The sequence below is a fragment of the Cryptomeria japonica genome, chromosome 3 (assembly GCF_030272615.1).
Source record: "Cryptomeria japonica chromosome 3, Sugi_1.0, whole genome shotgun sequence".
NCBI lineage: Eukaryota > Viridiplantae > Streptophyta > Pinopsida > Cupressales > Cupressaceae > Cryptomeria > Cryptomeria japonica.
In genome coordinates, this window is record NC_081407.1 from 995,827,906 (window position 1) to 995,852,034 (window position 24,129).

At 36.7% G+C, this 24,129-nt stretch overlaps 1 protein-coding gene across 3 annotated transcripts in view; it reads right to left on the minus strand.

Moving 5' to 3' along the window:
- Positions 1–11,095: 11,095 nt before the first annotated feature.
- The window catches only part of LOC131045307 (probable inactive purple acid phosphatase 2), a 68,481-nt gene continuing 55,447 nt past the window's right edge, over positions 11,096–24,129 (minus strand). The window contains exons 2-3 of one of the 3 annotated variants that reach the window (XM_057978875.2): positions 11,672–12,916; positions 11,096–11,444 (exon numbers count right to left, since the gene is read on the minus strand). In XM_057978875.2, the coding sequence (XP_057834858.2) occupies positions 11,702–12,916 (1,215 nt within the window). In that variant the 3' untranslated portion in view covers positions 11,096–11,444; positions 11,672–11,701. Of the gene's footprint in view, positions 12,917–24,129 lie in introns of all 3 variants that reach the window. The other 2 variants (XM_057978874.2, XM_057978873.2) reach the window with 2 other exon arrangements.

Here is a 24,129-nt window from a genome sequence, read left to right on the forward strand (position 1 = left end):
AATTAAACATAAACAAACTAATTGTTATGAATGGTTGCCTCCGTAGGGACGTGTCCATACGTGGCAACTGCCACGTATGGACATGTCCCTACGTAGGCAACCTTTCCTCTTGTATTTAAACCGGATTCAATGATGGAGACAATCAATAACTCACGGCAATCAGTCTTCCAGAATCGCTGTCATTATTCTTCGATCCATATTTCATAACATGGTATCAGAGCCAACATATTAAGAGAATAAATTAGACAGCCATATTACTCATAAGCATTTATCGGAAGTAAATAGCAAATCAACACAGAGGCTATATACACAAAGGATATATCCGACTAAGAAAATATTCAAAATTTCAAGTACTATGAGAGTGGAAGATAGACTCGAAGGAGCCTCCAACTTCGTTTCCTGGAAGATACGAATCATTGCCATTCTTGAAGAACTAGAATTAGAGTCTTACATAGAAGAAAATCTAGACATGCCAAATGATGAACCAGAGAAATCTACCTGGAAAAGGCGTAATAATAAAGAAAAGAAAATAATTATTGACTCAGTCAAAGATCATATTCTTCCATCTATAGCCAGACTGCCTAAAGCATATGAAGTATTTAAAACCATTAAAAATACATATGAAGTTAACAATGCGAGCAGAATGTTAACCTTGAAACAACAACTTTTAAACATAAAGATGAATAAAGATGATACAATATCTACATACTTTTCAAGGATATCTGAAGTAAAAGACCAATTACAAACTATTGGAAATGAGGTAGATGATCAAGAAATCTCTCTCATAGCCCTAAGAGGATTACCAATTTCATGGGAATCCTTCATTCAATGTATTAGCAGAACACCCCCCTTACCCAAATTTGAACAACTTAAGAATGAGTGCAATCAAGAGGAATCTCGACTAATCTCAAGAGGATTAGGGACAAATAAAGAAGGAGAAATCCAAGCACTTAATACAAATACCTTCAACAAAAATAAAAAGTTCTCCAAACGAAAGAGAGGAAATAAAAACCATCAGAAAAGAGATATGTCTAAAATTCAGTGTTACAAATGCAACAAATATGGGCACACTCACAGGAATTGTCCAGAAAGGAAGAAAACACAAGCTACTCTAGCTGAAGTCAAAGGAGAAAACTCACTCTTCTTCTTAGCCCTATCAAGCGAAATAAATACAAATAAAAACACTTGGATCGTAGACAGTGGAGCATCAAGGCATATATCTGGATTCAGAAATCAGTTTGAAACACTTAACGGGCACTCAAGTGAAGAGGTTACTATTGGAGATAACTCCACATATCCTGTGAAAGGAATTGGGACCTGTACTATCAAACTAAGAAAAGAAGTATCTCTACAATTAAAGGATGTTCTGTTTGTACCTAGAATAAAAAGAAATCTAGTCTCAATCTCAGGCCTAACTGATCAAGGATATCGGGTTACCTTCAATGAAGATAAAGTTCTACTCTGGCCTAAAAATACAAATATAAAAAATGCCATAACAGTAGGTTCAAGAGATGGTAGCCTATACAAACTATGCAGTGATCAAAAGGAAGCACTAAATATTGAAGTTTAAAATAATAATGAATTATGGCACAAAAGATTAGGACACCTAAGATATAGTGCTCTATCCAACATAAAGAAGATTACTTCAGGACTGCCCCAACTAAAATCTGAACACATAGGCATTTGCAAAGGATGTGCCTTGGGAAAGAATGTGAAAGTTTCTTTTGCCTCAAGTGAGCACAAATCAAAAGTTATTTTATAACTAATTCACTCAGACCTATGCGGTCCCATGTCAACACCATCCCTAACTTGATCCTTATACTACATAATCTTTGTTGACGACTACTCTCGAAAAACATGGATATATTTTCTAAAGTGCAAAGACTCAAATGAAGTACTATCTAAGTTCAAAGAATTCAAGGCACTAGTAGAAAACCAGTCAGGGAAGAAAATTAAGGTGTTAAGATCCGACAATGGGGGAGAATATACATCTGACAACTTCAAAGACTTTTGTAATTCTGTTGGGATTAAGAGGGAGTATACTGTACCATATAATCCACAGCAGAATGGAGTAGCAGAAAGAAAGAACAAAACCATATTTGAAGCAACAAAAGCCATGATGCATGACCAAAACTTACACACTTCATTCTAGGCAGAAGCTTCAAATACAACAGTCTACATTCAAAACAGATGTCCGCACTCAGTTCTAGAAAACATAACTCCTAAAGAAGCTTTTATAGGGAATAGACCAGACTTAAGTCATTTAAGGATATTTCGCTGTCCCGTATATATACATTGTTCCTAAAGAAAAGAGGACAAAACTAGAACCATCCGGAAAAAGAGGTATCTTCATTGGCTATAGTGAAAATACTAAAGGATATCGCATTTACATTCCTGGGAAAAAATCTATTGAGATAAGTAGAGATGTAAAGTTTGAAGAAAACACTACACTCAAAGAACCTGAGGATGATAACATTACTAAAGAAGAAGAAGATCACATAACTGAGATTGAGAGGGAGAATATCATAGAAAATTCCAAACCTTCAGACACTGAGAGGGAGGACATCATAAGAGCTTTTGAACCTCTTGTTGATGAAAATATTGAAACACTCAATAACAAGAAAAGACCTCTATGGGCAAGGAAAATGATTGAAGAGAATAATGTAGAACCAAATGAAATTTCCAAAGAAAATAAGAGAACAAGAACTCTAAAATGTTATACTGCACTTCTAACCGAACTCACAAATTCTGAACCAACAAATGTCAGAGAAGCCTTATCAAAACAGGCTTGGAAAAATGCTATGGTTGAAGAATATCAATCTATACTAAAGAATGATGTTTGGGATATAGTGCCTAGACCAAAAGACAAATCAGTTGTCTCATCCAAGTGGTTATTCAAGATCAAATATGCATCTGATGGCAGCATTGAAAAACATAAAGCTCGCTTTGTGGCCAGGGGATTCTATCAAAAAGCAGGAATTGATTATGAAGAGACATTTGCCCCAGTTGCCCGGTATACGTCAGTAAGAACAATCATTGCAATTGCAGCATCAAAAGGATGGAAAATTCACCAAATGGACGTAAAGACTGCCTTCCTAAATGGTTCAATTGAAGAAGAAGTATATATAGAACAACCAGAAGGATTCACCATACGTGATAAAAATTGCTATGTTTGTAAACTAAAGAAAGCTCTCTATGGGTTAAAACAAGCACCTAGGGCCTGGTATGCAAGGATAGACAACTATCTCTCCAAACTAGGGTACTCCAAGAACCTAGCAGATCCCAACATCTACTTCAAGGCTTCAAATGGCAATATGATTATATTGGTCCTTTACATGGATGATCTTTTGATAACAGGAGAGGATAATCTCATTGAGAAATGTAAGCAAGATCTAGCAGCAAAATTCGATATGAAGGATCTAGGGCTTCTACATTATTTTCTAGGATTAGAAGTATGGCAGAAGAAAAACTACATCTTCCTAAATCAAGGAAAGTACACCACAAATATTCTAACTAGATTTGGGATGATGGAGTGTAAGCCATTAGCTACACCAATGGAAACTAATTTGCAGAAGCTGAAAATTGAAGTAGAAGATTCAGAACCTACAGATCCCACATTCTACAGACAAATCATCAGTTCACTCATGTATTTGGTAAATACTCATCCTGATATCTGCTATGCTACAAATGTATTAAGCCACTTCATGTGTGAACCTAAGAAGATACATCTAATGGTTGCTAAACACATTCTAAGATATTTACGAGGCACAATCGGACTTGGCTTAAAGTATGAAAATGTTGAGATTCAACTTGAAGGATATTCTGATTCTGATTGGGCCGGAAGTACCACTGACCGGAAAAGTACTACAGGGTGTTGCTTCAGTCTTGGTTCTGCTATGATATCTTGGTTCAGCAGAAAACAATCAGCAGTTGCACAAAGCTCCACCGAAGCAGAATATATGGCAGCCTCCATGGGAGCTCGTGAAGCAGTATGGCTAAGAAAGTTATTATTTGGATTATTTGGAAAAACTTTGAATTCAACAATAATTCACTGTGATAATCAGAGCTGTATCAAGCTCTCAGTAAATCTACTTTTTCACAATCGATCCAAACATATTGAGATCCCTTATCACTACATAAGAGATATGGTAGATCGAAACGTCATAAAACTAGTGTACATCAGTACTGAAGAACAAAATGCTGATATCTTCACCAAGCCACTTGCAAGATTGAAGATAGAATACTTCAGAAGTAAACTTGGTATGACTAGATTATAATTGAGATTATTAGGATGAAATTCCTACCACATGTAATTTGTTCATGAATAAATAAATAAAATGTATATTGCAATATTCTAACTGTGTTCAAGAAGATGACGATCTTCTTATGTTTAAGGTTACTATTTCAAGGTGACGATCTTGACAATAGTTGACTAAGTGTCAAGATTGACTACATTAAGTTGTTGTCCCGGACTGTGTCGGATATCTTGATCCTAAAGTATGTGATCATCTCATGATTGACTTCTTAAGTGATTGTCCCGGACTGAGCCGGATATCATGATATTGAGTTTATTGTCATGACAAGACTATATTAAATGTAGTCCCGAATTGTGTCGGAAGTCATGACAGAATATGCTCCCAAGAAAATTACTTAGATCCACTCCTGCTAAGAGGGAGTGTTAAGATATAGCCCTCGTGAATCTAACTAATGGTAAATCGGTTATTATCTGGAGAGCGATATATTAACAGAGCATACAGTTTGGAAATTAAACATAAACAAACTAATTGTTATGAACGGTTGCCTCCGTAGGGACATGTCCATATGTGGCATCTGCCACGTATGGACATGTCCCTACGTAGGCAACCTTTCCTCTTGTATTTAAACCGGATTCAATGATGGAGACGATCAATAACTCACAGCAATCAGTCTTCTAGAATCGCTATCATTATTCTTCGATCCATATTTCACAACAGGTCCCCGAACCAATCCTTGGAGTTTTGTATTCCTTATTTAGTATGGTTATCTGCAATGTTTGCTCAATACCCTAGATATCTCTCTGCATCAAAGAGAGGGTGATTTTAACATATATTAAGATGAGGATTAGAAGCATGACACACATCTGTGACCTCAAATGCGATTTATGTCTTTCTAGCTATTCATATATCAAGTGTGAACCAAACACGGAGCATACACATGAAAACACGAAGTATACACATGAATATATGCAGACACAAAGCATACACAAATACTCAAAGTATACACATGAATATGTACAATCACAAAGTATACAAACAAATACACATGTTGTTAGATCCTTCATTTTTTCTAAGCCAGAAAGTGTGCCTAACCCCATCTTTTCTCTTGAGCTAGAAAGTGAGTCTAACCCCATCTTTCCCCTTGATCTAGAAAGTGAGCCTAACCCCATCTTTCCTCTTGAGCTAGAAAGTGGGCCCAACCCCAATCCTTTCGCTCCTAATCCATTTCGAGTCAAAAAGTGGGATTAACCCCAATCCTTCTGCTCCTAATCCATTTCGAGCCCGAAAATGAGCCTAACCCCAATCCTTCTACTCCTAATCCATTTCAAGCCAGAAAGTGGATCTAACCCCAATCTATCCGCTCGTGTATGCTTATTGATGTGTCACAAGCTTTCTCCAATATGTTTCAACGTTTGCTTAATATGTCCCATAGATCTTGAGGATGTAAGGGCACCATAATTACTAGATTGGCTCCTCCACAAAGCTCCATTTTGTTTAATGTCCTTCTTCTCCCACTTGGATGCTTTTAAGATCTTCTTCATTGTGACTTGTTTTCTTGCTTGGATTTCCTTTTGTTTCAATGTCGAACATTGCCTCTATATTATGTAATTGGCTTCCACATGTGTGTCCTGGCCTCCATTCTTCCTTGCATTTGAAGCACAAACCTTTTCTTTTGGGTCTTCTTGTCGTCTTTTAAGTCTTTCTCAATCACAATCGTGTCCATATTCCCATTTTTCCTTACATTGAAAACATAGTCCTTTGTTTATGAGCTCATTTCTTTCATTGAAAAATAGAGGGGGAAAAGGTTGATTCCTTGTATGGAATTTGTCATTTGTATGTGTGATGTCTAGCTTTAATGCATTTTGGATTGCATCCTCAAGGGTTGTTGGATCGAGGGCACTTACCATGCCCTTGATTGATTCCTTTAATCCTTCCACAAATAGGTACATGAATCTCCGTTGAGAAATTTCTGGTACCATCACAACTATTTTTTTGGAATTCGATAACATAGTCTTCTACTATTCCATATTGCTTTAGTTGAGTGAGTTCTTTAAAATACCACTCAAGATGTTTTTGATCGAACCTTGTGATAAGTTTTTGGGTAAATTCATCATAAGTAGTTATTTGTTGGTGGCCTTGAGTAATAAGGTCATAGTGCTACCAATCATGGGCCATCCCTACTAAATGGAGTACGATGAACTTAATAGCATTTTCTTCGATCATTAGACTAAGTGATAGGTAGGTATCTAGTTTCTGGATCCATGATCATGCTGTAAATTTCCCGGAGCCATCAAAATTTGGGAGGGTCATTTTTCTTACCCTTTCTTTTAGATCTTTGTTAAGGTGCCCTCTTCTTCTATTACGGTCAACTCGATTTTTTGCTTCACAATAATCCCTAAAGGATACATTCCTTCTTACTTCGGGGTCTAATCTAAAGTATATTTCAGCAAGTTCTTCTACGCTATCTAAGGCTGGATTGTTTACCTCTTCTTCTAACATATGCTCTTCCCTAGGTAAGAGAGTTGGTATTGTTGGTCTAGGTGTTGATGCCCTTGTGGCCTGATCATTTTCAGAGTGAGTGGAATGAGTATCCCTTCCATGCTTTTGATTGGATCTAGAATTGTTGTTATTTGTGCTTTGTATGGCTTAGAGGAGAAGTTAGGTTGTCCTATCAAATTTTTCATTTTGGCTAATGAGGGTTTGATTGGTTCGTTCTATGAAAGCCCTCAATTCATTGCCCAATTGCTCACTCATGGTGGATGAGGCCTTTCTTCTATGGTAGGTTTTCATTAAGTACTCTTCACAAGATGGCAGGAAGGATGCTCTAATACCAATTGCAATGTCCCCTATTGGGACTTTACTTGATTTTTCCTAGAATTCCCAAAATAGGGTTTGGATTATGCTTGGAAATGTGAAGGGTCACTTAGTATCTTGTCTTAAAGTCACCGATCAATAATAATAATGGTTCAACATGCAGCAAATAATGGTTTCAGGACTGGTCTATATGCTTGATTAATTGATGTATCCAAAACTGTTCTACTCTCTATGAGGCTGATGCTTAATTAGTTGTTTTTGTCTAATCTACAGTATCTACCTTTCAGAATTGCTCAACACGATAGATTTATATTTGTGGTAATAATATATTTTATGTTCTTTGTAGTGCTATGTGTATATTTGTTGTAATGATATGTTTATGTATGCTCCAAATATATTCTGGTATGCTTTCCTTCTTCTCTTCGATGCTATTGATTTGTTGGTCCTTGCATGACTCCTTAGGTTGATTTATGAATCAATCCTTCTTATAAATATCAAACTACCTTTGTTGATTGTTGTACTTGATCTAAGTTTCTTACCTTCTTCTTTGATGCCTCCTTGAATGGATGATGTGTTGCATATATATCTCCTTAATGTGGATGAAAGGTTATGTCTCTCCCAAACGGTTCATCTTCCTTGCAAAGGTGGCGATCTTTAATACAATGTCTTTGCGTTTTGACTAATTAACTACTATTGTTATTGCCTCTAATAATGAATTAATAGCCCGTATTAGAGTGGGTATTGAACCATTTGCTTCATCTTTATCTTTGTATATGGATCGATCTATCTCTAGCCTTCTGGATCATTGTCTTCCCATTGTTGTTTTATGAAGATGTCTATTGCCTAAAACATTAGTTCCTATAGAAAATTGTGAAGTCTTATTAATAAAATGATTTTCTAAGTATCGGTTCCCTTTTCAGTCTTCTTTAGGGTGGTGGCATGACACTATAATCAATTTTCGCAACCTAGGAATAAATCTTTGTAACCAATTTCACCTTGTACTTCTCAACATTGCCATCTAAATCAATTTTCTTTTTGAACACCCATTTGCATCCAATGGGTTTACATCCATTAGACAATAGTACTATTCTTCACATGCCATTTTTCAATGGGGTCATCTCCTCATTTGTGGCCATTGTCCAGGCCTCTATATCATTCATATCCATAGCCTCCATTTCAGCCATAAGTTCATCAAGTGGTAGTAATCAAAGTAAAAATACATCTCCAATCAAGAAGATAGTACTCATTTGGTTGTTTTTTGTGCTAAGTGGGTCTCCTTGAGAGGGTTCTATCTCCCATTCTAAACTCTCTAAACTATTTGAGCTCTCCTTTTTAGATCCTTTGTGGGCTTCTAGTTCAACTTTCTCAATATTTTCTAGTAACTAAACCACATTTTTCTTTTATTAATTCACAATACATTGAAAGAAGAATTAATTTCTCTAAACATAACACTTCTAGTATACATAACTCTCTCAATCACAGGATCCGAAAGCTTGTACCATTTCACACAAATACCATAACCAATGAAGACACATTTTACTACCTTGTTCTTCAATTTTGACCTCTTATCGCTAGACACTATATGCCTCACAACTAAAAACTATAAAATATCTTAGTGAAGGCTTTTTTCTTGACCTCATGTCCATGGGTGTCTTATTAGCAAAGTTGATGTATGAGAAATGTTTATCAGATAATAAGCTATAACAATTGTTTTTGTTGATGGGGGGCACGCGCGAAGGCGAGGCTAGGGCTCCGGGTGGAGTTGCAGAAGTCGGGGATGATGGTGCATTGTCATGATGGAGCGCGCGCATAGAAGCAGAGGCGAGACTAGGGCTATAGGTGGAGTTGCAGAAGCCAAGGATGATGGTGAGCCAGATGAAGACGATGATTGGCTTCCCTTTACATTTGGGGGTTCTATTCTTCCATTTGTGTTTGCCATTTGCAATGGACCTCTATTTGTGGAGCGAGCTATGGAATAGTTGGGGGGTTTTACCCTAGTTTTTTGGCAAAGGCTGTTACAAATATATGTGTTGGGGGTTTGCTTGGTCCTCTTTTTTCGTGCCTTTTGGTAGCCTCTTGGAGGCTATTGGTCCCGTTTCTCTGCCTTGCTCAATGGGTGTTGTGGTGCTTGTGATTTCCAACGTGGCCTCTGCTTTGGCATGTGTTCTAGTTTTGGTTGCAGTTTGCCCCGATTCTTTGTTGGGGTTTGCTTGCTTGTGCCTTTGGCCATCGACATTATTTCGGTATCTAAGGGGATTTGTCTCTTGTTTGTTTTGTAGACCATGTGCTTCTCTATTTCCATCTTTTTCATGAGGGGTCTCGTTGCTACCCTAGCTCTCATCTCATTTTCCCTGTTTTTATTTGAGAGCATGATGATGGGTTTTGGTTCTCCTTCCCTCTTTTCTCCTTCCATGCTTGTTCTAGTGAGGTGAATGGATTTTCTTTTATGGGAAAGAGTGGTTGATTGGGCGAAGTCAAATGGAGTTTTTTGGGGGTGTTTGTTACCCTGTTTCTTGAGGCTAGCTGCTTTACTGTTTTCATCACCATGTTGTTATTTCTCTGTCACTTTTCTCCTAGACTCTGGTAGAGTTTGTTCGCTTAGTGTATGGCTGGTTTGTGCCTCGTTACCTTTTTAAGGTTTTGGGAGCCTTTCTAAAACCCAGTATTCCAAAAAACTAGTGTTCTGATCTTTTGCCTCTGGACCTTGTGGGGTTGAACAGTGTTTGGGTTGTTCAACTGATGGTCCGTTTCTCTTCAATTCCTCTTGAGGTGTGTCGGGTTCCTATGGAGGTGGAGCGGAGTTTTGTTGGAAGGAAGTTGACTTTTAGATAGATTGTCTTTGTTGGTTTCAACCTGTTGGTTTTGGGAGCCATATCAAAACCCAATATAATCGTTTGGGGAGCTTGTCAAAATCCCCTGGTTCCAGATTGTTCCTTTATGCTTTTCTTCAAAATTCTGGTTGTTATGGTTTTGGGATCCTTGCCCAAAGCAAATGTTCAAGTTATGGGTGCCTAGGAAAACCGTTGGTACTTGTTGTAGGTTAAGGGAGCCTTGATAAAACCCTTGGATTATCATGTATTGACATCCTTTGGTGTTGTTTGAGTCGTATGGAGTATGGCTTCGACTTTATTTTTTCAGCTGGTTCTTCAATAGTTATACTTTGATGATTTGGCTGAGGTTGGGTTGTTGGTTGTCTATGATGTATCTTTTAGCAATGTTTTTCTTTGGGTTTCAGATCCTTGGAAAATCCAAGGGTTTCAAGTCCCTTCAAAACTTGTTGTAAAGGGTTTCGGGTCCCCTCAAAACCTGTTTGATCCTTAATAAAAAAACAATTGTTTTTTGCTGAAAATGTTGCTCCAAGCCAACCCTACTAAGTATATTCCTATCCCTTTGTATTAATGTCTTGTTCATTCTTTCTATAGCCCTATGCTACTAAATGGTACATGGAGTTGTCTTATATATTTCTATTCCATGATCTTTGTAGAACCTATCAAAATCTACTAAATAAATCTCATTGCCATTATCAGCCCTCGAAACATCTTTTTAATAGTCTGCTTCTTTACAAGAGCCTTAAACCCTTTAAATTTACTAGAGACTTAAGATTTATTTCTCAAAAAATATACCCATATTCTTCTATTATAATCATCAATGAATAAAATATTTTAGAATTAAAAAAACATTAGCAAGACCGAAATCATCATAAAGTATCATGTGTAACATCCCAAAAGATTTATAAGAATTTGAATTAAACCAAATAAAGGTTCTATAATTACATTTGGTTCTTTAAGTTAATACCTCACTCTTCCTCTATCTAAAATTACATCGTTGTCATCTCAATAAGAGTTATATACAAAATAACAATTTGACGTGGTCCAAAGACTCAATTAAGATAGATTCTACATAAGTTCAGTGAAACGGCTTCTGAACGAATGTACACCCATTCATTATTGTTCATAAATTTCAAGTTAAACTGATCCCTTCTAGTTGCCTGATTGCTTTTCCCAGAACAGTATACAAAAAAGAAATATAACAAATATGATCTATTCCAATTAAAACAAACAAACAAACAAACATGATCTGTAAATACCCAAATCAAAAGCAAGAGTTATAGTGTAATTGTTACCATCTTCTTCCTACAAATAGTATAGAATGTGCTCGTTTTTCAACAGAACTGTTGTTACTACGATAATATTTTGCCACTCTTGTATATCTTGAACAGAGAAGTTGAGTTTCATTTGCAGAAACAACAAAACAATTTACTGATAATAAGCCGAAGAACAAAACACAGACTTGGAGAAAGTCTGAAATGTAGAAAGCTTGACGCTTGGATGGCAGTATAGCACCAGTTGATTCGAATGCTTCAGTACTAATTAGCTAAGTTCAAGACAATTGTTGTCATTTGTTAAAAAGAAGACTGCAGAACCTCTGCCATTAAAGAATAAAAAGCATCATATACAATGGTAGAATTCAGCATGTATGTAAATGCATTACAGCAGAGCCAACTATAGTGCACCTACTTCCTCGTAAGAGCGGCTAAATAATTATTTTTTTTAAATAATCTGTAATGGAAAGTCTAGCAGTTATTTACAGAATAAACTTACATATTGGTGTGCCTCCTTGCATTATGGTAGCTATAAGTCAGAGTTACTCAGTGTTGCCCACTGAACGTTGCGAGATTTTTTTCCTGTTGTGTAGTAGTACAATATACTACCAAAAAAACCAAGTAAAGTTCCAACCAGGAATAAGGAAACTGCTTTTAGAAACCAAATCCAGCTAGAAGAGACTATCTCAATGCCTTTCAGGCGTATTTCTAAGATATCGTGGACTTGTCCATCATGATTACCTACATAGGAAACTGACAGTTTGCTTCTTGTAGCATGCATACGTGTATAACCAAACTCCTCGCTGCGATATATGGACCCAATAGGCTGTGGATAAATAGGATCTGCTGGATGATCAGGCCTAGGCTGCCATTGCGGTTGCACTTCATTTCCACCCATTCCAACCACAACATGTATTGGAAGGTTAGCTCCAATATCCATATTTCCACATGAGGAGTTTTTTAGTGGGCAAAACCTCTCATAGCTATGAACATGACCCCATAAAACAAGATTGACACCAAACTCCACAAAAAGAGGTTCTAAGTGCTCCTGCATTTTTTCCCTAATAGGAGCATCTCCTATCCTGCTGCTTGTGGTATACATGGGACGGTGACCTTGAACAACTACAAATGGAGTTTTAATGCGATCAACTTGTCTTAAGTCATGCTCAATGAAAGCATATTGATCACTTCCTTGGAGAAAATTTGTTTCAGTTGAGATGTACACAAAGTGAACAACTCCCACATCAAAAGAATAGTAGAGATTTCGAGTTGCTGGAGAAGAATTTCCTGTTGGAAATGAAGAATTGCCAGGCATATGAAACTTCAGGCTATAAGGCACCCCACATTCACCACCTCCATCAGTCCCATAAACTGAACTTGCCCATGAAGGTTTCCACGGTTGTTGTGGCCAGTCATACTCATGATTTCCTATACATACATGATAGGGGAATTTGGATGCGAGAGGTTCAATCTGAGAGAAAAAGGAATCCCATGACCATGCATAGCCTCTGGCATAACTCAAATCGCCAATGTGAGATAAAAATGCAGGCTTATCCCTAAGTTCTTCAAGGTCTCGCAGTAGCCATTTTATGGTTAGCTCACTTTCTGCCTGGGTCCAACGAAATGTTTTATATGGAAGAGATGTTCCCATATCTCCAAAAACAAATGCAATAGTCTCATCCAATTCTTTGTCTGGAGATACAAAGCTCCGAATTGAACTCCAGCCTCCCTCATTGCTTCCAACCTGAAAAATTATGAATTGATGAAACATTTGTAGATAAGAGAACATATGTACTACCAGTAGCTCAAAATTAAAAATCTTGCAAACAGAAAATACAGGTAACAAAACTTATGTTTGGTAAAAACAGAAAAATTATATTTGATTTCATACGGATCATGGCTTGACATACTGATCTTTAAATCAGTTTGTGCTTAATATGATTCTGTGATATTTAATTCTATAGCCTATTTGGAGCACTTAATTTCTTCAATATTTCTATAGTCCTTATGTCCTTACCTTCATTGCTGTTACTTCAATACATCGAATTCTCCCTGATAAATATAACTCCTGCATTTGGTCAAATGCACGTAAAGAAGCAATTACGGGATTGCTATGTTAATCTAGAGCTAAAGTTAAAGATGATCAATCCATTCCTTAATCTTCACCCTATGGTTGCCAGAGGATGGGTTATGGCATTGGCAGCAATGAGAAAGGGAGAGAATGCTAATAGGAGCCTATTGATTACTAAAATTTGACTAAGTCTGAAAATTTAAAAGATCTTCTAAAACCTAGAATTTGCATTATAACTCCTAGAGTTCTGAAACCACTCTCAACATCCTGCCAATATATACATGAAATATAACTTAAAGTATAAGGACTTATACTTAAATGTTATATTTCATCTATATATTCTGATGAAGAGAATGAGGTTGTTTTAATCTTGTTTCCTCTCCTCCTTCAAACTCTACAAACCTGTTTTCAGCAAGCAACAATGCCAAATGAGTGAAAAAAGTTAAAAAAAAACACTTAAAATCGTGGCTGGGCGTGTTTAGTGAATGGCGCGAGTCCAAGTGAAAGACTCATGTGAGTCCACTCAAAAAGCAGTCTGTACCAAATAAAATATTAAATTGTCTTTTACAATAATTTTTATCTAAGTTACCGGGTTTGCCCTCCTGGCCCTCTGGTCCAGACAGGGTCCTTATTCCATAGGCATGGTTCGTGTGAGGATGGACCCAGATCAAACCCAGGCGAACCAAGGCGGACCCAAGTCGAACCTAGGCGGACCAAGGCAGACCCAATTCGAACCCGAGCGGCCGGTGGCTGAAAAACGCCATTTTATTTGCAATTTTTAAAAAAAAAAAAAAATTTGCCACTTAAAAAAATGAAAATAAAACCCTAAAAGTGAGTTTTAAAACATAAACTTTGCTCATTTCTCCTCATTTGTGTTGCAAACAAAAGTTTTTTGCTAGCAGGTTGAAGAAACGGTGAACAAAGTTTTGCTTCCAAAATCAAAGAGGAGTTGAAGACTGATTTTTTAAGCTTCAACAAGCGTTGCAGCATCATTTCCACACATTTGCAAGCTCCCATTGGCTAAAAGAGGTAGGTTTTTTAACCTTTTTTTCAACTATTTTTGTTTCACAAATTGTCAAACATGAAACATTAATTGTTTTTCATTATTTTGTTTTTGTTGTGAATTTGTTAATATTATTTCTTGCCATAGGAACTAGAATGGCATCTACCTCTTCCTCCATTGCCACAAATGAACAATAAATCTCAAAACAAAGAAATAATCCAAATTCTCCTCTGTGGAAGTATGTTGACATTCTAAGACTGCTTCCAGGAGGTGGGGGATTTCATTCAAGATACCAAGGATGTGGTGTTGAATGTAATAGTTCATATTTTTGGGTGGTAGGCCATTTGTGTGGAATACTAGGAAGAGGCATCAAAAAATGCCCTGGAAAAGAGGGTAAACCTATACCAGATGAGACGGTGATAAAATATGTTAGGGAGCATGAGGCAACAGAAGAGAGGGAAGCCCGCAGATTGAATCAAACTGCAGCAAAAAAAAAAAAAGGAATGCAACCCCATTTAATCGCAATGTTGTAGTAGAAAACCACCCCTTCTTTTCCATTGCTGAACCTCAAAGTGAAGCACCCTTGACACGCAAAAGAACAAAGGGGCTTTTAGAAACCACATTTCAAAATGAGAGTTGAGACATTGCTGACCAAGATGTAGCAAGGTGCATATATGTGAATGGGTTGGCTTTCAATGTTGTTCGCTCCCCATATTGGAAGCAAATGTTGAGAAGTGTTAATGAAGCTTCAAGAGGGTATAAGGGCCCAGGTTATGAGAAGGTACGTGGAGCCTTATTGGAAAAAGAGGTGAAGGGGTTGAAGATGCATTGAAACCCATAAGCGATTCATGGGCTGATACAAGTGTATCAATTGTTTCAAATGGGTGCAAAGATTCTAAAAATCATCCCTTGATCAATGCCATAGAGGTGTCCCCTAAAGGGGCAATGTTTTTGAAAGCTGTGGATTGTGAGGGCCAAGTAAAAGATGGCCAATTTATTGCAGATATTCTCATCTCCGCCATTGAGTCAGTGGGACCCCGCAATGATCACATCTTTTGGACACCTTGTGCAATCCATTCACTCAATCTTATGCTACAAAAGATTGGGAAAAAAATTAAATGAATCGAAGATGTGTATGTAGAGGTTGACGACATCCCGACGTTCATCACAAATCACCACATGTCTCAAGGGATTTTTAGATCCTTTTCAAATTTGGAGCTATTGAAGGTAAGTGAAATAGTAATTTAATTTTACATTTTCTGATTTTTTTAATTTTCAATGTTCATAATATCATTGTGTAAGCTATATTGTGTATTCTTCTTTAAAGTTTGGCTTTATTTTTTAATCATTTTGGCATTAATTTGTGTTATAGGTCGCTGAGACCCATTTTGCATCAAACACAATTGTCTTGAGATGACTTGTGAAAGTGAAAGTGGCACTTTGCAATATGGTGATCACCACAAATTGGACTGTATGGAAGCAGAGTAGCAGTGAGAGGGCAGCAAAAATTAGGGAATGGATATTGAATGAGTCATAGTGGGATCTTGTGACATATCTCCTTAGTTTCACTAAACCCGTTATGAGCATGATTCGCTATACTGACAAGGATAGGCCTTGCATTGGTGACATTTATGATGGCATTGACTCAATGCTTGAAAAAATGAAGTGCATTATAAATGCAAGAGAGAATGACCTCGAGGAGAAATTCTTCAAACAAGTGGAAGCAATTGTTGTAGAAATGTAGAATAAGATGACCACTCCTTTGCATCTTCTTGCCTATGCCTTGACACCAAAGTACTATAGCAATCAATTTCTTGATACACCAGGAAGGATTCCACCATGGAGAGATCTAGAAGTATTTGATGGGTACAAGGCAGCATTCCTTCGACTCTTTCCTAATGATGATTTGCGAGATATTGTTACAAATGAGTTCATAGAATTTGCAAATGGAAATGGTCCAAGTGTTGATGCTCTTCGTCATAGATCCAAGAAGGATGCTCATAGTTGGCGGTACTTCCATGGCACATGCTTCCAAAACCTACAACCCCTCGCTGTCAAAGTTTTATCACAAGTTTAATTAATTAAAATTTATCACAAGTTTATTTATAGTTTACTTTGTCTTCATAGGTTGCTAGTAATTTTTTATCTTAATTTTTATAAATGTATAACTTTAATTGTTTACTTTGTCTTCATAGGTTGCTAGTTCATCTAATTCAGAAAGAAATTGGAGAACATACTCTTTCATCCACTCAATAAAGCGCAATAGGTTGCTATCAAAAAGAGCAGAGAACCTAGTATACGTGCATTCCAACCTACGTCTTCTTTCACACAAGCAACATGACTACAAGCAAGGGGAAACGAAGATGTGGGATGTAGAGCCAAAGCATACTGATTTGGATGCTTCCGCTTCTCAGCTTGTTGCATTTGATGACTCGGATAGCAAGCAAACTTATAGTGCGAGTGCGAGTGCAAGTGCAAGTGGCATTGGTATTGATTCATCTAATGTCAATGTCAATGAGGAGGAGGATGAGGAGGAGGAGAATGAGGATGATGAATTAGAGAATCCATTTGATGATTAAACTTTAAATTGTTGAAAGTTGAAACAATGATACTTGAATATTTTGTCATTTTGATATTAAACTTGATGTATATGATGTTATTATGGTTGATCATGATGCTATGATTACAAGTTTTTGTTGGTATTGTTGCTTATATGATGCTTTGTGACATGCTAATCTTAATTCATGCTTATATATATATATATATATATATATATGTTTTTGTACTAACGAACCCAAACACCTTTTCAAAATTTTGTCGTATTAGCGTACCGGTTCTTCGAACCCGAACTGGTGCCCGAACCTGAACTAGCAACCTAAATTTTTATATAATATTGGAATTATCTTAAAAAACAAGAAAGCCCCCTTGGCTCACTTTCCTAATGACATAACATTGATCCTCTTTTAAAACAACATTAAGTTGTCCACTTTTTAAAAAATTAAAACATAAAGTTAACACAAACTTAAATTACTATTTTAAAAATTATTTTCCCACACCTTACAAAAGATTACGAAAAATAAAATAATAGGATTAGGTGCACTTTATTATCTTTGATTCAAAAAGGGGAGATGACACATCCACCACTCAAGGAGCAATCTATAGAGCATCTTGAATCACCTACAAATATGCACTGTTGCATAAACTACAATAGTGGATACCTATTGGATTGACTGCACCACCCAAAGCTATTAGAATGCAAAATGGCTTATATTAAATAGAAGCCTATTAATTAACAATACTTCCTACATTATATTCACAACCTACAATCTATGTACAACCATATGCCATCTTTAGGGCAAGCAAAAATACACCTCTACTTTTCTAACAATACCAAACCATTGGCATTATTACAAACAAAGCTAGACTGCCCTAATGACTAAACCAAATACAATTCCAAGTTTATCTATAAACTTGACAAACTTAGATGAGTTTGCTTTGTTGCAAGACAATAATAAAGACAATTATCTTCATTGTCAACTATTTGGTGCATAGAATGTTGATGAACTTCAATATGCTTGGTCTTGTAATGATAGACCGGGTTCTTCCTTATCAGATGAACACTCTAGTTGTAACAAAAGAAAAGAGAGATTGGTATTGCTTGGTCAAATTGAAGATGGACCGATAACCTTGATAACCATATTAAGCTTTAATAGTTGCCTTGTATTATGCTTTAGTGGACAATGACGCAAATGTATAGCTTTTTCCACCAAAAAATTACTTCTGAACCAGAGTAAAATCATAACCTGTTGTAGACTTCGTTGTATCAACTAATCCTGCCCAATCAAAATCAGTATATCTTGCTAGTATGAAGTCAATAGATCTCTAATATAGAATGCCAAATTCAAAGTACTCTTTGACATATTTAAGGACTCATTTTGCAGCTTGCCGATGTTCTTCTTGAGGCTTAGACATGAATTGTGAAAGGCAACTTACTATTAGACATGAATTGTGAAAGACAACTTACTAAAAAACATACATCTAGTCAGGTGGTAGTAAGATAAATCATACTGCCCACCAACTATCAACTCCTAATTCACTGATTAGAAGAAAATAAGTTTTAGTTGAAAGCTTTATCCCAACTTCCATTCGCCTAAGTTACCGGGTTCGCCTATCTAGAGCCCCTAACACGGACCAGGTCCACATGGGTCCTGGTTCGCATTGGGTTCGTGATTGGTTCCGATAGGGTTCACCCCAGGGGCCCTGGGTTCCCTGTGGATTTGTGTTCACGAACCCACAAGGAACCTAGTGCCCTTGGGGGGAACCTTGTCTGGACTCGGGCGAACCCGGGTGAACCCAAGTTTTTTGGCTAGGTTAAGTCACTTAGAGTGACTTTTAAACATTAAAAAATTATTATTTTTGCCTTTTTAAAGCAAAAAACCCTAATCCACCCCTTGCTAAATACATTTGAAACCTAAAACAACTTCAGTTGCTCATCTATTCTCTCTTGGTATATTTAAATTTGTAATTTTGTATATTTCTTAAATTTTTTGCATATAATATATATATACATACATACATATACATACACACACACACACACACACATTTTTGCATATAATATATATATACATACACACACGCGCGGATATATACATACATCATACATACATACATACATACATATATATATATAAACGAACCCAACCCACAAACCCAAAAGGCAAAATAAATTTTGCCCAAACCCACAAATCGGGTTCGCGTCCTCGAACCCACTCCCGAATCCGAACCAGTAACTTAGCCATTGGCATAGATGTAGAATCACATCAATCACTCCTAATTTTTCTAAAAGAGCTTTGGCATACAAAGTTTGCGATACGAAAAATAGTATGATCAAAGTGCTAATTTTGAAAATAAATAGTATTGAAGCCGACCTAGATTTATCATTTCAAAAAGAAAATAAATATGAGAATTCGCCTTTTGAATTAAAGCAACAATACTTTTGGTGATGACAAGATCAATATCATAGACAATTAGGATCACTATGTCATTACCAATGATTTTGTTGTAGACAGTGGGTTCAAAATAGCTTTTTTTGAAACCACAATCTCTAGGACAATTTAAAATATCAAGCTTGAAGATCTTGCTTAAGTCCATACAGGGAATTCACCAACCTACAAATCAAACATTCTTTTCTAAGAACCTGGAAACCCTATGACTACACCATATAGACTTCCTCCTCCAAGTCTCCATTCAAGAAGAACTTTTAACATCCATTTAATATAATTGGAATCAAACTAAGTAGCAATGGAGATAACCAACAAAAGGTTACCATCTTGATAGTAGGATGTGATGTCCCCTTCTAGCTAGAGACATCACTCTAGCTTGTGATTAGCCTATCAAAGATCCTCGTAGGCTAGTAGGATTGGATAGAGGGTCACCTTGGCATGGAGATCTTCCGGGGACAGAGCAGAGTACACTTCTGGGTTGCCAGAGTTTGTTTATGATGAGTTTTGCTTTGAGTTTGGCTTGGCCAGGCTATTTTTAGCAGTTGGAGATGGACCCCTACTATTTTTAGCAGACATCACGGTCATATGGGTGGTCAACTAGTGAGCTCCAGTTTCAGACGGCATAGCTAAATTCAAAATATTTGTGGAGTTAGACAAGTTTGAATGACTTAGCATTTATTATTAAGTGATTTAATAATAAAGTTATAAAGTGACTTTATATTATAATCACTTAACTTGAGGGTCAACTCATCATTAGACGGGGCCATGTTTTTAATTAAATTATCAGAACCAGACTATTGAAATATTAAAATTAAATGCCCATTTAATGATTAAAATCGTTTTGACACCCAAAGTGAAATTAAATGAAATTACAAGCAAAATTGTAATTAAGAGGATTAGGGTACGACTTGCAAAAAAGGATATATAGCGTTGAGTTTGGAAAGAAGAGGATGGCTAATTTATTTTGACATTGTGAAATTGAAAGGGTTTGCTCTTGAGACTAGGGTTTTCAGCCACCATTGGAGGACGTAGTTGCTTCAATGTTCACCATCTGAGCTGATGAAATATTCAGTGATATTTGGTTTCAGGAAGACTTCATTCAGAGGTCTTATTTGCATCTAATTGCGCAGAATTGAAGAATAAATTCACGAGAAATTATTGCAGATTTATTGAAGAAATTTTGGTGATTAACAAGTACGGTACGGATTGCTACAGTACCACCGTACGGACTGCTACAGTACCGCGTGAACAGTAATTTTTTTCAAAAAAATTAAAATTTGCAGTTTGCAGATTTTTCAACTACCGGGACAGCAAAAATCAGGTTTTTTATCTTACATTGTAATGAATTTGTTTTCCAGGCATATTGGCCATAAAACAGAACAACATTCCCTTGATAGTCTCGTAAATTAATTCCAGCAGTAATATTATTGTTTCAGTATTATTTTAAGCATAGGAGTTTATTTCAGTATTGTATCATTGCTCATTATTACCAAAAAACACAAAAAAATCCATAAACATTCAAAAACCAAAACAAATTCAAATCTACTGCATTCAAAAGAAACAGTCAGCAGAGGAGAGCCAAGTTGGGTTCTTACATAGGAGAAAAGTTCTCTTCATAGCCTACCCCTTCCTCCTATGCATATCCTTTGTCGACAAGATGAGCTTTGTACTTGTCTGAAGACCCATAGTAGCATTATACTTACATAGCAATGACAAACAAACTGAAAGTGTAAATGGAATTCAATTGAATGAGAAAATGAGAAAAATGCAGCAAATTAAAAAACATTGAAATACTTAAAAAATGTTCAATAGCTGCCTAAAGGTGACAAATCACAAAGAAATGAATATTGAAGGATTTATAAAAAAAAACCTAATGCAATTTAGAAAAACCCAATGGGTTTTTTCGAAAAAAATGCATTTAAACCATGTGTTTTCCACATTTGCCTAGCTTTTTGCTGGTTTTGATCATCATTGATTAATTTTTGATAAAACCAAGCATTCCAATTCTAACCATCATGAGAAAGTTGGTGGGCATCAAGTACTCACAGTTAACCACAAGTTTTCCTTGGGTTTTACGTCTATGCAAAGAACTATCTGATTTACGCTCGACTTTATAAATTCATTTACAACTAATGGATTCTTCCTTGCAAACAATATTGACAACACCTAAGGATTATTTTTCATCAAGGCATCATATTCCACTTTCATGGCCACTATTTAGGGTTTCCTTTGGCCTCTTCAAATGTGCTAGTGTAATATCCCGGATAATTTTTTTTTATTTTTAGCACAATAAGAATTACAACCAAACACGTAACCCGTTAAGGTTAGAAAATATAAACTCAATGCTTGCTGAAATTGTAACCCTTCCACTTTCTGATCACCAAGTGCCCAATGTGGGAAGGTGAAAGCATACAGTGATAAGGGGCTCGTTAGCTCACTGATTTGTTGGAAATTATAAAGCAAGTACAATGCTGGGTGGCAAGCCAGCCCCTTCCACTTTTCAGCAGGATGAAGAACAAGAACTTGGCGGTAAACCAGCCAAGGGAACAAAAGCATAACCGGAACCAAATCACTCTACCGCTTATGCAGCGGGAGGACTTATGCATAAAAACTATCACTCAACCGCATATTTCAGTGGGAGGACAATACCACTCAACCACTTATTCAATGGGAGGATAGAAGCACAAATAAATTACAAACACTAAGGCGGCCCAGCCAGCCTCTTCCACTTATGCAGTGGGGATTACAATGAGCACTTCAAGTTCAATATGAGGTTAGTACTACTAACCAATGATACAAGATGATTACAATGAAGTAATACAACATTCAATCATAGGCTAGAACTGATTTCAGGCTAAAACATAAAAACAACAATTCTGATATAAATACCAGCATCTCCAGAAATGGGCCAACAACATGGAAATGCACATAACTCTTCCGAATCAGCTCCAAAATGCTCATGAAATCAAGCGAACAACTGTTATGACCAAGGCGAATCAACCATGAGCTCAAACCAGCACCCAAATCACCACACGCAAAAGGCACGCAAACCAAGGCACTCCAAGAAAGGTACGACCAGCTGCAAATTTCGGTTTGATCTCAAAAAATCATATCATCACCAAACCCAACGCCCTTCCAAAGGAATGATTGCCTCTCCAAGGCGCTTCCGACGAGCCTCTACCCAGAAGAAACGAGCACTCGGGCAAAGAGTTATAATCAGAAATCCGCTTCAGCCACTCCAAACCAGCAACATAGAAAACTCACCAAAACTCTAAAACTGAAAACCCTCACACCAAAATCAACTCTAAATCACACCCACCAGCTAGGTACTATATTGCAAGTACGAAACTGTGCTAGCTAGGAAGCCTCAACTCCAAAGCTCAGTTTTGCTCTCCATTTCGGCAACATAAAAATGCAAATTCTTTAGATGATCCAAACGAGAGCCCAAGGCTCTTATTTATAACTTTTTGCTCCCTAAATTCAAATGCAAATGCACCCAAATACATCCAAATTACATGTCACTTCATTATTCCTCCCAAAGGCACCCAAAAACATTTGAAAAATATAAAATAAGTCCCTCAAGGATGGCGTCCCCTTCCCTTAGGTAAGTTCAAACTTTTGCCTGGGATAATAACTTGCAAACAAGACATTGAGTGATGCTCATGAAATAATTCGATTTCCCTTATGCCATTGACTTAGGAAAAATTGATAAAATCACTTGAATAAAATAAACTTCTATTTCCCAAAGTCGTCCAAAATAATATAATTAAATATTAACCTTAGAATGTAGTGTTAATATTTAATAAATCATCCTGCAAGCCAAATACTGCTCAAAACCCAAATGAATTGAGGACTGAAGTGCTGGACCATCCACTAGACTGAACTGAATCTCTGAACTGCCCTGCTATAAATAGAACTGATACTTACTAAAAATAGTAAGTCAAGCAATATAGCTCCGAAAAACATCATCTTCGCACCTAGTGACAGAACATGGAAAACTCAGTAAGATAGCACCATCTAAACAGTCAATCCCTGACTTACTAAAAATAGTAAGTTCATGCTGCACCAATGTTTGAAACCCTAATTCTTCATTCCACATAGCCTACGGGTCCCTGAGATAGGCCAATGGACCACTGAAAGCACCTCATTGAGAAGGGGACATTACAGCTAGGCTCAAATACCTATGAAGGACTAGAAATAAGAGTAAAATTACCTACTCAATACCTTGTGAAATTTGTTTCCCCAGTCACATAGACCAACCTTCTATTGCCTCTAGCAATTCATCTTTTTGAACATTCTTTTCAATATAGTAACACTTCAGTATCTTTCGTTGGCCCTCCCAATCTTTTTGTTAGGACTAAGAATCACTCTCTTCTCCAACAAATCCTTGAACTTGTTGTGAAGACTAAGAATGCTCAACCTTTTATCAATTAGATCCCCCTTGGAATTTGACACATCTAATGTTGCTTGTTTAATTTAAACACCATAATGTGTTCCAAAATCAGCAACAATTACCAATACTATATATAGATTCACCATTATCAAAGAAGAAAGACATCTTCTCATCTACAACCATATCTCTACTAATCACAATCTTATTCATAGAGACATTAGGTATCCTGTATGCCTTTGACTACTCACCATAGACAACGAACATATACCTTTACTTTTTTCATATCTCCCTAACCATGCTTCTTCAAGAGTGGGATTCTACAATGCCTTACACGGAATCTAATGAGGGGCACAAACAATTGTATTTACAGCTTTTGTTGAGTATTGATATGGCACATTTTGATTATCTACCATGCACCTTGCCATCTCCATAACATTCTATTCCCTTGTTCCACAACTCCCTTTTTGTTGTACAATGTGTGGAC